Source organism: Saccopteryx bilineata, chromosome 6 (assembly GCF_036850765.1).
Source record: "Saccopteryx bilineata isolate mSacBil1 chromosome 6, mSacBil1_pri_phased_curated, whole genome shotgun sequence".
NCBI lineage: Eukaryota > Metazoa > Chordata > Mammalia > Chiroptera > Emballonuridae > Saccopteryx > Saccopteryx bilineata.
The window spans coordinates 32196716-32213122 of NC_089495.1; the positions used below are offsets into that span (position 1 = coordinate 32196716).

The following is a 16407-nucleotide window of genomic DNA, read 5'->3' on the forward strand; positions in this document are numbered from 1 at the left end:
GGCGTCCTTAGCTGCAGAGGGTGGGACACATGGAAAGTCGTCTGAAGATGGACTGAGGTGTTGTAGCAGCAAGGCAAGTTTCGCCAAGGACTGCCAGTGAGTGCCGGCAGCGAGGAGATTCACACGGGCCTGATTTCCCATCGGAGCCTCCAGAGGAGGCCCTGCTGACACCTTGATTTCATACTCGTAGCCTCCACACTGTGAGGGAATAAATCTCTGTTGTTTTTAGCCCCCCAGTTGGTAGTAAGTTGTCCCAGCAGCCCTGGGAAACTAACACAGCCACTCGCTAGCACTTTTTATTCTAGAAATACCTTTGAATTTTACTTCCCTACAGACATTACTCATCTTGACTCCACACTCAGAAGGGGCCTTTCCCACTGTTCTTCCTCTGGCTCACTCAGATCTACAAGAATCAGCTCAGTGTCACTTTCTCTAGGAAGCCTTGTCCTGTCCCATCCTGCCAGGAGAGGCTGGGACTCCACACCTGTGCCCAGATGGTAGCCCGGATGCATGTCGACACTGTATTAAATGACTCCCCTACACAAGATCCGGTATCTGCCGAAGAAGGGTACCTTCAACACTTAATACCCCCAGCACTTAGTAGGTGCTTACAAGCTGTCTCATGAAGTGACATGGTGAGCTTGTTTGCAGAGGAAATTTTATTTTGTTTTCTATTTTCTATAGACTTTACTATGCCACTCACCAGCTGCGTGACCAGAGTCAAGTCACTTAATCTCTCTATTTCTGGTTGCTTCTCTCAGGGTTACCTTGTACAAAATTAAATGTGTGGGAGAATGAAATGTGTTACTGTATGCAAGTATCTAGAACTTAGGAAAGTGTCTGGTAAGTGACAGCTGCTATTATTACCTTGCCCCAGAATAACAGTGCTCTTGGGCTCTGCACCCAGCAATGGCTCCAATGCTTAAAAATAAGATATTTTCAAGATATGTGGAAGAAGCCTAGGAACAAGACTCAGGGATGCAAGAAGAGTCTTAGTCTCGGGCCTGACTGTTTTGGACAAAGCATAGGGTTTCTTTGGGCCTTAGTCATCTTTGTAATAAAATGCAGGAGCGGGATTGGAGTAAATTGAGTCCTCCCAACCCGAAATCAGAATGTTTGGGTACCTGTGGAAGTAATATTGGAGGTTCTCAAGCTATGCTGAATACTTCAGATCCAATGGAAATCAGACAAATATACTGCTCACAAAAATTAAGGGATATTTCAAAATGAATATGAAGCTATAAAATATACCGTAATTTTTGTGAAAAGGGTATTTAGGTCTGAGAAACCTGATCTAGACCAACCAATTGTCAAGTTCCTCCACTGAGAAGAAATTTTAACTCCATTTAAAAACATTATTTACTTAATACTAACTGGAGATTTGGATTGGCAATTAGTTATCTTTATAGAACAAAAATAAAAGTAAAATTAAATCACCTCTTTACTTAAAAGTACTATTTCCTGAACCGACAATTTTTTTCAAAGCATGTGACCCATGGATGAAAAGACACTAAAAAGGGCCATTGGGGAAAAACAGATTCTCAATGCACTAAGGATTTCTAATGGCCTTTTCTTTTTGGCTCGGACACTCAGGGGATTCCTGAAAGTTTCTCAAAGGCAATCAATTACAACAATTTATTTCACACATAATTTTACATGGTGGCATCAAGGGGGAAATGTCTTGCTCCAAAATTTATGGGAGAAAAAACATAGAAGGTCAAAGGAGGATTCTAAAAAGTCAAAGCATGTGAAGGGGGGATTTTAAAAGTTAGAAATGCCAGGACAGAAGATAAAAATAAAGTTAAATTTTTAAACAATGAAAGGCCAAATGACCTGGAGTAGAAGTGGCAACAGGACTTGGTAATAACAATAGACACTTCTGTCCACCTGTAGGTAAATTTGGAGTTACTGTGTATTCCAGATGCTCAGAACGGGGAAGGGAAGAATGGCTGTGATTACTCATCAGCCCCCTCCATTCTAGCGATCACTGAAGACCCACCGTTCATTTGTAGTCAGCGTGTGGAAAGTCAGCAACAAGTTTCCTCTCATGTTAGCAGCCACTCATATTGTTATTCAGGGTATTCAGGGCAGCCATGAAGCTGCTCTCAATCAGGTAACACGAGGATACAAACTTGTCGCAGCCCCTGGAAGCAGGGCAGGTGGGAACATGGGCAGGAACAGACAAGCAAATAGAAGAGATGTTGCATCCTTCCCAGAACACAGGGTCCTGGTGGAAAAAGAATCAATAATAATAATGCATGAGAAAGCACTTTGAAAACAAAGTGCTAAATAAAGAAATGACCTCAGTTAGGCTTTCTGACAAATGTGTACATTAGTTGTTGTTGTTACACCATTCTACAACCCTGTGAAAATAAAGACCAACGAAATGAGCACTAGAAATGTTATTTACTCAATGCTTGTTTTATCAAGGAATCAGTTACCATCACTTGTGTTTGGAGGAGACGCAAAAGCAAGCAAGAAAGTGGGTGATAAGGAGGCTTCAGATGTGCTGTGAGTGGAGGCTTGTGATGGAGTTAAGCTATAGGTGGGTTAACTGGAAAAGGACATCTTATATGATTGGTTAGGATGCATATGTGGTTTTCTCTGTAGGGACAAAAATGAGGGAAGCTAAAAAGTAGTAATCAAGTCCTGTCCATTTTGGGCTTATTGTGACATGGGTTAGTGTTTGGTTTCCTAGGTGATTACTAATGACAGTGGTCAGACTTTCCATAAGTCTGATTTAGGCAGACTTCCCGGGCTGGTTCCTATACGTTAATGGCTTGGTTTTCTGGACAAAGTTCTATTTTTATATGTAGTCTGGCCATTGTCATTTGTATATTCAGTCTCTTGTCGTGGTCCAGCCATGACGAGTCTGTTACGGGGCCTTCGAACGGGAAAAGGTATGGAATTAAATAAATGATAGACAGAGACTTAAAGATATATCCATACAGATGGGTTCGGGAGGATGGCATGGAGAACAGTCTCTACTGTTCCTGAGCCGTAACGTGGCTGCTCCCAAAGATGCACCTGCCTTTATTCAGGGGAAAAGGCGGTCCATTAGCAATTCAATTGTTTCCAAAACCACTCAAAGACAACTCCCACCATACTATTCAAATCTAACTTTATACCAATAAGAAACTAGCTTCCAGACTCTTCCGGAGAACGTGGGTGGAACAAGCGAGAATCAGGTATAGCTCTTTGCTAACTAGGCAGGTGAGGTGGGGAGTTAGGCCCAGCACCTCTATCCCCGAGATATCCGGATCGTAAAAATACCTTGTTTATATTTCGGTCCCCAACAGTCTCTCAACCCTTAGGTATGAGTCTGTACAAAATAAAGTTGGTCCAAATAGTTACCAACACTAATGCTCAGAGCCCTGGAGGGGGCCTGGAGTGGCATCTGCACTTCAGCCAAAATATCAAAATGCCTAGTGGAAATGATACGTTCACCTGTGAAATGTACACACAGCCTAATAAAACTATCAACTGTCTCTTTCAAAAATAAGATCATTATGTTCTTTTTCCTGTTTGCTGATTGGCTTTAACACTATGATTAATAAGTTATAGAAAAAATGATTTAATAAATAATCAATAGTAGATCAAAGTTTTCAAAACCCAGATACATCAAAGGAAAAAAAATTCTCAAATCCTTGCAAATACCTTTTGCTCTAAAATCCAAAGATCTTCCACCCCATAAAACGACCTCAGGGTTACTGGCCAGAGAGAGCCCAAATGAGGGGAATCCTGGGTCTGACCAGAGTGGAGAGACCATGTCTTGTAGGAACACCAGCTTGAACCCCAGCTTCCCTTTCCACAAGCCTGATGAAGCCTCCCCAGGAGCTCAGATGTAAGTGTAACATTCAGGATTAGAACCTGAGCAGGTAGAAAGTGACCTGTGTTCAAGAACTAATTATCAAGTGACCCTGAATCCAATACTTCTAACTATTAGGATAAGTCACTGAATGGCTATTGAATAAAGCAGTATTGGCCCTGTTGCTGGGCAATTTCAAAGGGGAAAAAAATTAATTCTGTCTCTTTTAATAAACACCTGGTGGAAAGCATGACTCCAGTATAGCTAAAGGACTTGGAGATCGCATAAAGCTGGTACAGGCCAACTCTCCTGTGGTTTCAAAGCTCTTTTGATAGAATGTGCCTGTCTTCTTTTCTCATTCCCACCACTTCCATCTGGTACAATCCATTCAACTGAAAGATTCCAACTCAAAGTGCGTAATACCTTCCCTGGTCGAATTGCCCGGGTATAACTCACTTGCCCTTTGTTTCTATGGGACTTTGTGAAGAATGTTAATAAACAACTCCACTTGTGCCATCATAGCTAGTTCTTTAATACAATGTTAATCTCCCTCACTATATTCTGAGTTTCTTTTAGACAAGTCTGTGTCTTATTTATACTTGTTTTATTCAATGCCTAACATGGAACAATACATCTCATTACCTATTCTTTCATTCCGTAGTCACAAAAGCCCAGTGAGAAAAGTATGATTATTATAGTTGTTTCGAGGAAACTGAGGTTCACAAAAATTAATTATTTGTCCAAGGTCATAAGCCTGAGCACTGATAGAACTCAGTGTCCTACTTCTTAACACTTGCAAAGCTTTCTTGGTGTCCTTTGCCTCCAGTAGCTCTAAATGCCATTTTCACAAGGCAGTCAAGAGAACTCCACTGTGTTCCAGATCAGTCTGTTCATTTTGTGATGTTAGCAGCCATGCTTGGAATTCACTAACAACACCAGCCCTGATACTCACTACACTCAATCACATGCCATTCTTTTGCGTTCTCTCTTCTTTTCTGTGAAGAATATACAGGTCCAGCTTTGGTCAAGTTTCTTCAATGATTATGCATTACTATTTAATACATAAAAGAGACCAGCCTCTATATCAGGGGTCCCCAAACTATGGCCCGCGGGCCGTATGCGGCCCCCTGAGGCCATTTATCCGGCCCCCCCGTCGCACTTCCGGAAGGGGCACCTCTTTCATTGGTGGTCATTGAGAGGAGCACATTGACCATGTCATTAGCCAAAAGCAAACCCATAGTTCCCATTGAAATACTGGTCAGTTTGTTGATTTAAATTTACTTGTTCTTTATTTTAAATATTGTATTTGTTCCCGTTTTGTTTTTTTACTTTAAAATAAGATATGTGCAGTGTGCATAGAGATTTGTTCATAGTTTTTTTTATAGTCCAGCCCTCCAATGGTCTGAGGGACAGTGAACTGGCCCCCTGTATAAAAAGTTTGGGGACCCCTGATCTATATGGTAACAAAGGAAAACAGAATCACAAGCATAAGTGATCATGTAGGAGATGAATTCTATGTCTGCAGACTCCTCAGAACTCAAAGAGTAAGGATTGCTGTGTTTATTCATCAGTGTATCATAGCTAAGAATATGCCACTTATTGCTGGTAGGATTGCAAATTGGTGTAGACACTGTGGAAAACAGTATGAAGATTCTTCAAGAAACTAAAAATAGAACTACCATATGATCCAGCAATTCTATTTTCATTAATCCAATGAAAATGAAAACACTAATTTGAACAGATATATGCACCCCTATAGTCATTGTAGCATTACTAATAATAGCCAAAATATGAAATAGGTGTCCATCAATAGATGAATGGATAAAGAAGACATGACCCCTATGTTTATTGGAGCATTGTTTACAATAGCCAAGATCTGGAAATGGCCCAAGTGTCCATCAGTGGATGAGTGGATTAAAAAGTTGTGGTACATATAAGTAATGGAATTCTATGCAGCCATGAAAAAGAAGAAAATCTTACCTTTTGTGACAACATGGATGGACCTGGAAACTATTATGATAGATGAAATAAGCCAAGCAGAGAAAGAAAAGTATCATATGACCTCACTCATTTGAGAAATCCAATGAACAATGTGAACTGAGGAACAGAATAGAGGCAGAGGTGGGATCAAAGGGACCAGAGGGAAAGTGGACAGAGAGAAAGGAGATGAGAAGATGGGATCAGAGAAGGGAAAGAGTTTGGTGAAATTATATTATAAATACATAACACAGCGTTATAGAGAGCAGGAAAGCAAACCATGGAGGGAAGGGGGGAGGGCATAGGAGGAAGGGGGGAAAGGGGGATGTTGAGGGGAACACGGGGGTGGGGGGGATGTATTCAATGGTACACTTGAATTTACGTAAACACAATAAATTAAAATCAATAAATTTTTTTTTTTTAAAGACATGGTACAGGCCCTGACCAGCTGTCTCAGCATTGATCCAACGTGTGGAAGTCTCATATTTGAGTCCAGTCAAGGCACACATAAGAGGCAATCATCTGTTTCTCCCCTCCTCCCCTTTCTCTCTCTCTCTCTCTCTCTCTCTCTCTCTCTCTCTCTCTCTCTCTCTCTCTCTCTCTCTCTCCTCTCCACTCCCGCAACCATGGCTCGATTGTTGCGAGCACATTGGCCCAGGCATTGAGGTTGGCTCTGTGGAACCTCCATCTCAGATGCTAAAAATAACTCGGTTGTGAACATAGGCCCAGACAGGGGTTGTTGGGTGGATCCCGGTCGGGGCATATGCAGGAGTCTGTCTCTCTATCCCCCCTTACTCTCACTTAAAAAAAAAGAAAAAGCAAAGGAAGATGTGGTACATATATATAACAGAATATTACTCAGCCATAAGAATGATAAAATCCTGCCATTTAAGACAATATGGATGGACCTAGAGGATATTAGGTTAAGTGAAATAAGTCACACAGAGAAAGACAAATACCCCATGATTTCACTTATATGTAAAGTTTTTCTTTAAAAATCAAAACAAATAAAACAAAACAAAAACAGATGTATAGAAACAAAGAACAAACTAATGGTTGCCAGAGGGAAGAGAGTAAAGGGATAGGTATAAAAGTAAAGAGAGTAAAGGGATAGGTATAAAAGGTAAAGGGAACATAGTCAGCAATAGTGTGGTAACTTTGCATAGGGACAGAGTGTTACTAGACTTAGTGTGGTGTTCACATATCATAAGACATATAAATGTTGAATCACTATGTTGTACACCTGAAACTCACATATGTCAACTATATTTCAATTTTTTAAAAGCAGCTCAAATAGCCTGACCTGTGGTGGCGCAGTGAATAAAGTGTCGACCTGGAAATGCTGAGGTCACCGGTTTTAAACCCTGGGCTTGCCTGGTCAAGGCCCATATGGGAGTTGATGCTTCCAGCTCCTCCCCCCTGTCTCTCTCTCCTCTCCCTCTCTCTCTCTGTCTCTCTCTCTCCCTCTCTCTCTCCTCTCTAAAATGAATAAATAAAATAAAATAAAAAATTTAAATAAATAAAAGCAGCTCAAATAACAAAAATAATATTTTACTTATTAGGAAAAGTAAGTAAGCCCTACAAGAAACATTCCTTTCATCAGTGTTTGCCTTGATCCGGCTGAAGCAAGCCCTTTGCTATAACTTTACACCCTCAAAGCAACTTTCTAATTATCATTTGTCTTCCCAGGTAAATGTTCCCTCAGGAAGGGAGGGTACTGATAAAAAACCCTGAGTATCTTTATTTGCAAGATATGTACAGTTTCATTATACATGAAAAAACTGGCATTCTGTTTTACATGCCAAAGGAAAATTAAAATATGTAAAAAGCAAAATATCTGCTATTTCTGACAGGTCATGCCTTCACTGATCTTTGTTTTCTAATGACTCCTATGTCCCTTTACCCAGCCTCTCTGTCACGTCACCTCTGTGTGATCCCAGCACGGTATCATCCAAAAGCCCTCTGATGCCCTACCAGCAAGTTCTGACAGGAAAAAGAAAAAGATAGATCTGCAAAGTTCTTAGCATACACAACAAATTGTCTAAGGATATGGCGCCAGATACTCACGTTTTCCGACCGGAGCCTCTTGGCGGGACACCCACCATCCCTGGGGTGAAGCATGTAATACAGTCGGACTTTGCTTGCATGTTTTCGACTCTGGGAAGAAAAATCAGAAGCAGATACTGTAAAAGAGAAGGCATTTTAAATCCCCAGGAGTACAGCCAGTGACTGCAAATGCCAACAATTATTTTTGTTAAAAAACACTTGCACCTGATCCTGCGAGTTATGTGGGCTCAGATAGGTTAAGTGACCTGCCCAACGTCATAAAGCCAAAATAATTTCAGGATTAAAAAAAACACTTAATGAAGAAGTAAGAGCATTGGGATCTTTTAGCTGGGAGTGAATAACATAGTTAATTGTCCTCAAAAGTAAGAACAGGTTGGCAGAAGGAATAATACAAGGGTCAGTTGGTGACGAAAAGCCGTGTTCCCCACTTTCTCTCTCACCCCTGCTGCCCTGCCCTAAGGAAACAGGAGCAATGCCACTTTGGAGTCAGGCACACGTGGCATCTCCAACAAAAGTCTTTGCCTCCAGTTCTCATACCTGAGCCTTGGTAATAAGCTATCAAAACAAATCTCCAATGTCAGCTATCGTGAGCAAACAAAAAGTACTGTTTGTACACTGGAGGATGGGTCAGAGCCCAAGTTCCATGCATATAAGCACACCCAGTGAACAAAAAACGCCTCACCTCCCTCAGGCTTAGAGGGACTATCAATTTCTGCCTACACTGACTAGGTCCCGTCCAGGAATGGTTCTGTCTTTCCTCTGCTCCTTTGCTCAACCGAGGCTTCACCCAAACTCCCCTCACCTTTAAATACTGCAGTTCTGGCTTCCAAGTTGCTACCTGCCTGAGGCTGGAGGGTGGAATGAGAAGAGTTGAAATGAAACACAGACCAGACAGACTGCATACCCAGTGGTGGTCCCATAAGATTATAATAGAGCTGAGAAGTCCCTGTTGCCTAGAGACATCGCAGCAGTGACAATGTGGTAACAACGCATTAGTCACGTGTTTGTGGTGATGTTGGTGTAAACCAGTGGTAGTCAGCCTGGTCCCTACCGCCCACTAGTGGGTGTTCCAGCTTTCATGGTGGGCGGTAGCAGAGCAACCAAAGTATAAATAAAAAGTTAGATTTAACTATAGTAAGTTGTTTCATAAAGATTTATTCTGCCAAACTTAGCAAAAATCCGACATAAAGTACTTGGTAAGTCATTATTATTATATGCTTTAACTTGCTGTAACTCTGCTTTATAAATTTTATAAAGTAAAGTTACTTCCCTACTTTATAAATCACCATTACTGTGGAACCGGTGGGCGGTTAGAAAATTTTACTACTAACAGAGATACAAAAGTGGGCAGTAGGTATAGAAAGGTTGACCACCCCTGGTGTAAACACACCTACTACACTGCCTGTCCTGTAAGAGTATAACAACACAGTTATGCAGAGTACGTAGTACTGGATAATGGTAATAAACGACTATGTTACTTGTTTATATATAATTTCCTATACTAGACTTTTTATTGTTATGTTAGTGTACTCTGTCTACATTTAAAAAGTTTGCAGCCTGACCTGTGGTGGCACAGTGGATAAAGCGTTGACCTGGAATGCTGAGGTTGCCGGCTCAAAACCCTGGGCTTGCCCGGTCAAGGCACATATGGGAGTTGAAGCTTCGTGCTCCTCCCCCCTTCTCTCTCTCTTTCTCTCTCTCTCTCATCTAAAATGAATAAATAAATAAAAATAATTTTAAAAGTTTGCAGTAAAAGAGTATGCTGTTTTCGGCTCGCAGCAACTCATGCATCTCGTATTTAACTAGTCTTTTGATTGCATCATTTTCTCTTGTGCTTGATTTAATCTCATGGAGTTTAGTCCAGTAACATGCTGTGCAGGCTTGTAGCCTAGGACCAGTAGGCTATATCATATAACAGAGGTGTGTAGTAGGTTTTACCATCTGAGGTTGTGTAAGTACACTCTGGGATGGTTGCACAATGGAATTGTCTAATTTCACATTACTCAGAATGTGGCCCCGTTTTTAAGCTCCACATGACTGTTCTCAGAGTTCAAAACCCTACATCTTGCTCTACCATTTTCTAACTGTGTGATATTGAACAAGTCATTTACTTTCATTTGTATATAGCCACAACGAGTCTCATTGTCTCCATGTTCAAAAATGAACGTAATAATATTATTAAGGTTACCATGAGAATCAAATAAGCTAATGCATATGAAAAATTGCAATCCATAATGCTAAATAAAATAAACATTTCTCAGTACTGACTGCATCAATCCCTACGTTTGGTGCTACCCCAGTCTCCTTAATGTGAATTTGCCTTGAATCCCTTTCTACCTAATGCCCATCCTCTCTCCTTTTCTCTTACTCAGAGATTATTTCTCCTTTCCCAGGCCTCGGTTGCACATTGCTTGGGTTCTAGCCAATCTCCCGGATGATGGTTTGTCTTCATTGATTAGCCACACAGCAAATTGCATCTTGTTTACAGGATGTATTGTAAATCTTTTCTGTCTGGTTTTCCTCATTTATCACTTTTTAAATTCCTATATTGTGCCTAGAGCAAGAATACTGTGCTCTTCTAAACAGTCCCTGAATACTTTCAAGGCCTTTAAATGGGTTTAAAAGTGCTATTGGAACATGAGAAATATTACAGACCTGTAAAAGCACTGGAGTGTGATTTTGTAATACATTCATATCCATTTCTAGGACGCACAGTAATATCAAATGAGTGTTTATCTGGAATCTTGTTTGCCTGGAAGATTAGGAGGCCTAAGAAATAGAGACCTATGTGCACCTGTGTCATACAATTTCAACACCATCATTCAGCTTCCACATCATTTTGGGAATGATTCAGGGCAAATTAATATAGCATTTGTTCTTTTTGCAGATAAATAGGTTGACTACTAAAATGTGTACCCATTTTCTATAGTTCTGTTTGCTTTTTTGTAGGTAGAGAAGAGGCGAAGTATTAAGAATATACTGCTATAATCAAAATAATAAAAATGAGCATTTCAAAAACCTGCAAGCGGCTGAATGTGGCCCCAGAGAAAAGCGCAGCAGACAGGTAATTGGTGAAAAGACAAAGTGGTGACAGTGTGAACTCAAATATGGCTGAAGCAGGTTTCCAATTTTTCATTTGTTACCATAGAAAAACTTCTTTTCACAGTTCCTACATCAGCAATCTACTCAAAACCCTGGGTTCCCAGAGAACAAAATCATGGCGAGATTGGAAATCTCGTAACACGGCCTGTTTTGCGGTGGTTGTCTTTTTTTTTTCTTTTTTTCCCCATCTTTCCTAAAATATTACTTTTCTTTCATAAAGACGTGCCAGCAAAGGCAGAGTTCACTGAGTTATTTAATTGTAGTGTGATAAAACTAGTAAGAACGTGTTAGCTGGAAAGAAGTAGAAATAAATGATACAGTCTGCTGGGAAGCCATGCTGTGAGGAGAGAGGTTAAGGTTTAAGGCGTATTACCAAATTTTGTTCATTAAAGGCTGGCTTTTCTCCTTCATACCCCCAAGTTCTAGGTTTGACGGAAGGAGGACTAGACCCCCTACAGAGCCCGCCTTCGCCTTCGTGTGCGAGTGAGGAGAAGCAGAGCCTGGCCAACGCCCCCTGCTTCTGGAATGAGTGTGGAGGGGCATGCCTTCTGTCTGGTCACCTCTTTCCCCTCCTGCTACTTTTCCAGGCTACCTGGGCTGACTGCAATGCCTTTCCTCCAAGGAGCCAATCCTTACTTGGGGCTGGAAGAAAAAACTCCAAAGACAATGAAAGGCATCTAGAGTCACCTTCCCGGTTAGTCTGATTCACAGCCGAAGCCACTTCCTAGAGCTGTTGGTTAACACAGGGAAAGAGGTTCCAGCAGAATGGTCCGGGGTGCTCAACCCCTTGCCCAGCCTCAGCACTGGAGTGTCTTCCACACCTTTCAACAACAGGGTGTGGCTCTGCTACTCAGCCCTCCCTTTTCTTCCTGGCACACTCACCTCTTTCTCACGACAGCTCACTGAGTCACCTGCAGTGTCTTCCTTCAGCTGGCTCCTCTCGATCCGTTAACTCCCTGAATTGCTTTACATTTGGATTTAATCTCACTTACTTCAATTTATTCTAAAAATAAAACCTTCCCCACAGAAAGTTAAAATTAAATTTGAGCAAAGATGTTCATTGCAGTGTTATATAAAAAGAAACAAACAAGCAAAAACCAAAAACCTGGGAAACAGCTGCGTAGTCAACAGCCATGGACTGTCTTAACGTTCAGTTGGAAACTGTAAAAAGAAATTCTTTCTACATAATAAATGTTGACTAAAAAAGGTTAAACTCAAAATTGCTCATATGCTGCGATTGCAGTTATATAAAAATTCATTAGTATAGCGCTAACAGGTAGGGGAAGCATGTTTATTTGGGTAGGAGAAACATGGGTAGTTTTCACTTTTTATTTCTATAAATTTACCTTTAATCTGAAAGTCATAATAACTTCACAATGCTTGTCAAGCCACTGGGACTCCTCATTAAGTATACTTTTTACTCACAGTGATTGTGAGTAAAATAATTCACTGATCTGGAATGCTTTTGACATGTACTGGTATAACTGATGACATTTCCATCTACCCTTGTAAATGTCTTGTCAGTATTCAAAATGCACATTTTTTATTGCATTCCTTGGTAATTAGATAAGCATATTTAACCCAAAAGTGATACACGTGACTTCAAGTTATAAAATTTTATTTTGGTAGACACAAATATGCCAGGGTAAAAATGGGTACTTTTCACAATGTAGTCACTTTTGCTTTCTGTGTATGAATTGAGACTATGGGCCTGGTGGCAAATGACTACCAAACTGAGAAGGCCCGGAAGAAAGCTGTTTCTAGAACTGGTTTATACCAAACAAATAAACACACACAACAAAAACCCCTTAGGACGGTTTCAAAGATTTATTAAAACCTACAATGTATACTGCTTCTAAGAATTTAAAAAGACAGACACATTGCCAACTGAAAGGGACTTTTAACAGAAAAATACATCCTACATGTGAAATGTGTATACTACACAGTTTCAGGAAGAAAAAAGAAAATTACTTGAAGAGTAGGCATTAAAAGGAAATTATAATTTCATTCAATTGCACCGATGGCCATTCCCAGCTCTTTCTTGCATTAATATTTGCATTTTAAGCAAAAGTCATTACTTTCATTCAAACCACATCAGCTCTAAGCTTCCCAGATAGGCCAGAAATTACCAACTATCCCATTTTAATTAAAGCCCTTGCCCCCGACGCCAGGCATCGCACGAGGGCAGACCTATCTGCAGATTAGTTTCTTTTGCTGAAACAATCTCTTGGCACTCAAAGAAACAGTCTGAAGTTTCCACTTCAGGCCAGCCTTCTCTGTGAGGGGATGAGGAACGAGACAAATGTCCATTTCAGATGTGTTACTGTGAAAAAAGGGGACAATACACATAGAAATAAATGGCTTTGTACTGCACCTAAATAGCCATCTTCCATTAGCACATATTACTGTAAAGAAATTTTTCACAGCTCCAATTTGCTTCCAACGAGGCTCCTGATTTTTGGTCTCATAAAATGTGGAGATAAAGTGACTTTATATTTGCATAATGTTCCAAACAACCTTCAAATTTTTTTCACATTTATCATCTCATTTTATCCTCAAATCACAGTTGTGAGGCTGGCAGGAGAGGTGTTATTTCAAATAAGCTATAAGATCCATTCCTGATTTCCCAGTTAAGCTTCACCATCTTATTTCCTTCTAGGTATCTAATTATACCTCTTCTAGAAACCAGCTAAAATAAGCCAAGAACTACAAGAAAAGGGGAAAACCTGGAACAGACTGATAATTATGGAAGAATGATTCTCACATGCCACTACGTTTGAGGTACTTCCGCTCATTCTGGGGCGAAGACCGCCCATACCAAGGATCTGACCTCCCAGGCTGCCCGAGGTGATTGGCTGATGAGAGGCAGCATTTCCATCCCTCCGGAAGAAGGAGAAGATGCCCTGGAAGAAAACAAGTTAACACTCCAAGGTTGAGGGGTGCCAGGTCTGAACCCTGGAAAATCTGTTGCATAGCTTCGCTAGAAAGTCAAGGCTAAATGCAGATAAATGAAAGAGAAAACCACAAGTGTTGGAGAGCTCTCTGATGGGTGGGGTTCTTTTCCAGAGTGACGCACCTCTCCTTAGTCCCACAGAAGGAGGTCGCTACAGAAACCTCAAGTGGTGTAAGGACCAAGGCACAACCTAGAGAGAGAAAACTGGTCCCAAGAGGAAGGCTTTAACACAGAGAAGGAAGAAATAAAACTCTTCTGCCTGAACTGCCCTGAGTTCCAGATCTCCTATCCAAGCTGCCGGGCCACCAAAATGGTTCATAATCCAGTCCCACAGATAAAATTGTATCGAAAGATATTCAGAAGATTTTTTGAGAAAGGCCAAGGCCGATCCACACACACTGGGGACATGTGGCAGGCCTTACCAGCCTTCTGTCCTGTCAGGTGTAAGGGCATCTATGGGGAAATCTTGTTATACAAAACAGACTTGGGAAAAACTCTCCAGGAGGAGTCATCGAGGGGTTTTTCATTGCACAAAATATTTACTGTAATAAACAGAAGTTTCAAATGGTGCATGCTTCATGTCATTTCATTTCAGAAAACATAAAGTGAGCATAAAAGCTAAAAGATGAGTTGAGACAACTGACTAAAATGAAGATGCACTGTCTGAGTTTATGAGGTAAGGACACTGACACCATAGCTTAATTCTGACTGACTGCCACATAAGCTCCAGAACAGAACCAACAATGCATGCAGTTCAGTGTAAGAGCTGAGACAGAGACGCTTCCTACAACGTAGAGGAATACGATTTAAAAAAGGAGGGGAGGAAATGATACTGGAGGGCTTGCAGACAAAAGACCAGAACAGATATAGAGTGGCTCTAGTGGCGGAAAAACTAGACACAGAAACTCCCAGAATAGGCCCAATACTTTACAACCAAAAAGGAAGTGGGAAAATATATCTAACTTCATAATGTAAAAGTTTTCTAAACAACAAAGCAAAAAATAATAATAATAATAATAAAAGCAGAACTGATAGATATGATTACAAAAAAATATATAGGTTTTTAATCTGAAATACATATACAGGGTGGGCCAAAAGTAGATTTGTAGTTGTTCCTATGTAAAACAACACAGTAATTAGTAAATAATAATACAAGAATAAATTCTGTTTTACCTACTCACAACTGTAAACCTACTTTTGCCCACCCTACATATAAAAGGCAAATCATAAAACAGGAAAAATATTTGCAATATGTAAAAAAAAATGGTTTAATACCTTTAAGATAGATTGCTCTAACAAATTTATAAGAAAAAATATTAAAATAGGCAAAGGATGTAAAAAGAAATTGTAGAAATGCAAACAGCTAAAGATACATAAAAAAGTTTATCCAAATTCTACCTTATAATTTTTAAAGTGAAAAATATATTTTTTCACTTGTTAAAATGGCAAAGATTTTCAAAATATACATATCTCATTTGGTGAAGATAGAGTAAAACCAAGACTCTTATATGTAGCTAATAGGCACATAAACTGATAAAAGCTTCCTAGATGGAAATTTTGCAATATGTATTCAACAGGCAAAAACTTGTTTGAGCCAACAATCCTACTTCTATGAATTTATATTAAGAAAGCAATCAGAGCCATATATTGCCATATATTTATATTAGTAAAAATGAGAAAATAAGTTAATGTTCCAAGTGAGAGATAAATATTATGATATATCTATATGATAGATTACCAAATTGCGATTAACAAGCATAATAACATTCAATGACATGAAAAGTATCTATAAAATAACACTAAGAAAAAAATCTTTTTTTCAAACCAGACTATAAATGATGCAGATTTTCTAAACGAAGTTATATGTGTGTATATACACATGTGTGCCCAGATGTAGCAACAGTCTAGGAAAAAAAACACACCAAAATTTTAACATTATTTTTATCATGGATCACAAATAGTTTTAATTTTTCTTATGTGTGCTTTCTTTGGATTTTCCAATTCCTTAAGAGATCTAATTATTCCAGTAATTAGAGGAAAAAGGTCAAAATTTTAAAGATTCATTTCAACATTGACGACTTGCCATTCAAACTGTCCTTCCTGAAGATGAGGAAAACAGATTTCAGAAAGACCAAAGTACCTGCTCAAGAGCCCACAACTTATAAATTCTCAGAGAACAGGAATTATATCTGTTTGTTCACTGTTGTGTCCCCATTATTTATCACCATGCCTGATACATAGTTTGTGTTTGATAAAGGTTTGTTGGTTGAGTAACTGAATGCATGAAAGAGGAAATCCCAAAATAAAAGCCCAAGACCCTTGATTAACTAAACCAATTGTGTAAAAACATTGTGTACATAATTATTATAGATTTCCTTCCATTCTAAAAATCAAATCAAACCCAACACCCATCTACTTCCACCTCTCGATCCTTCTGCTGCAGTGGAAGTCAGAGGGAAGCAGGGAGCCTGCAGACTGGAGACAGTGCTAAGAAACAACT

At 39.8% G+C, this 16407-nt stretch overlaps 1 protein-coding gene across 2 annotated transcripts in view; it reads right to left on the reverse strand.

Moving 5' to 3' along the window:
- ZMAT4 (zinc finger matrin-type 4) overlaps nucleotides 1–16407 on the reverse strand; it is a 361668-nt gene that overhangs the window by 212371 nt on the left and 132890 nt on the right. For both annotated transcript variants that reach the window (XM_066236449.1, XM_066236448.1), the window contains one exon: nucleotides 7853–7942. In XM_066236449.1, coding sequence (XP_066092546.1) covers nucleotides 7853–7942 — 90 coding nt within the window. The remainder of the gene's footprint in view (nucleotides 1–7852; nucleotides 7943–16407) is intronic.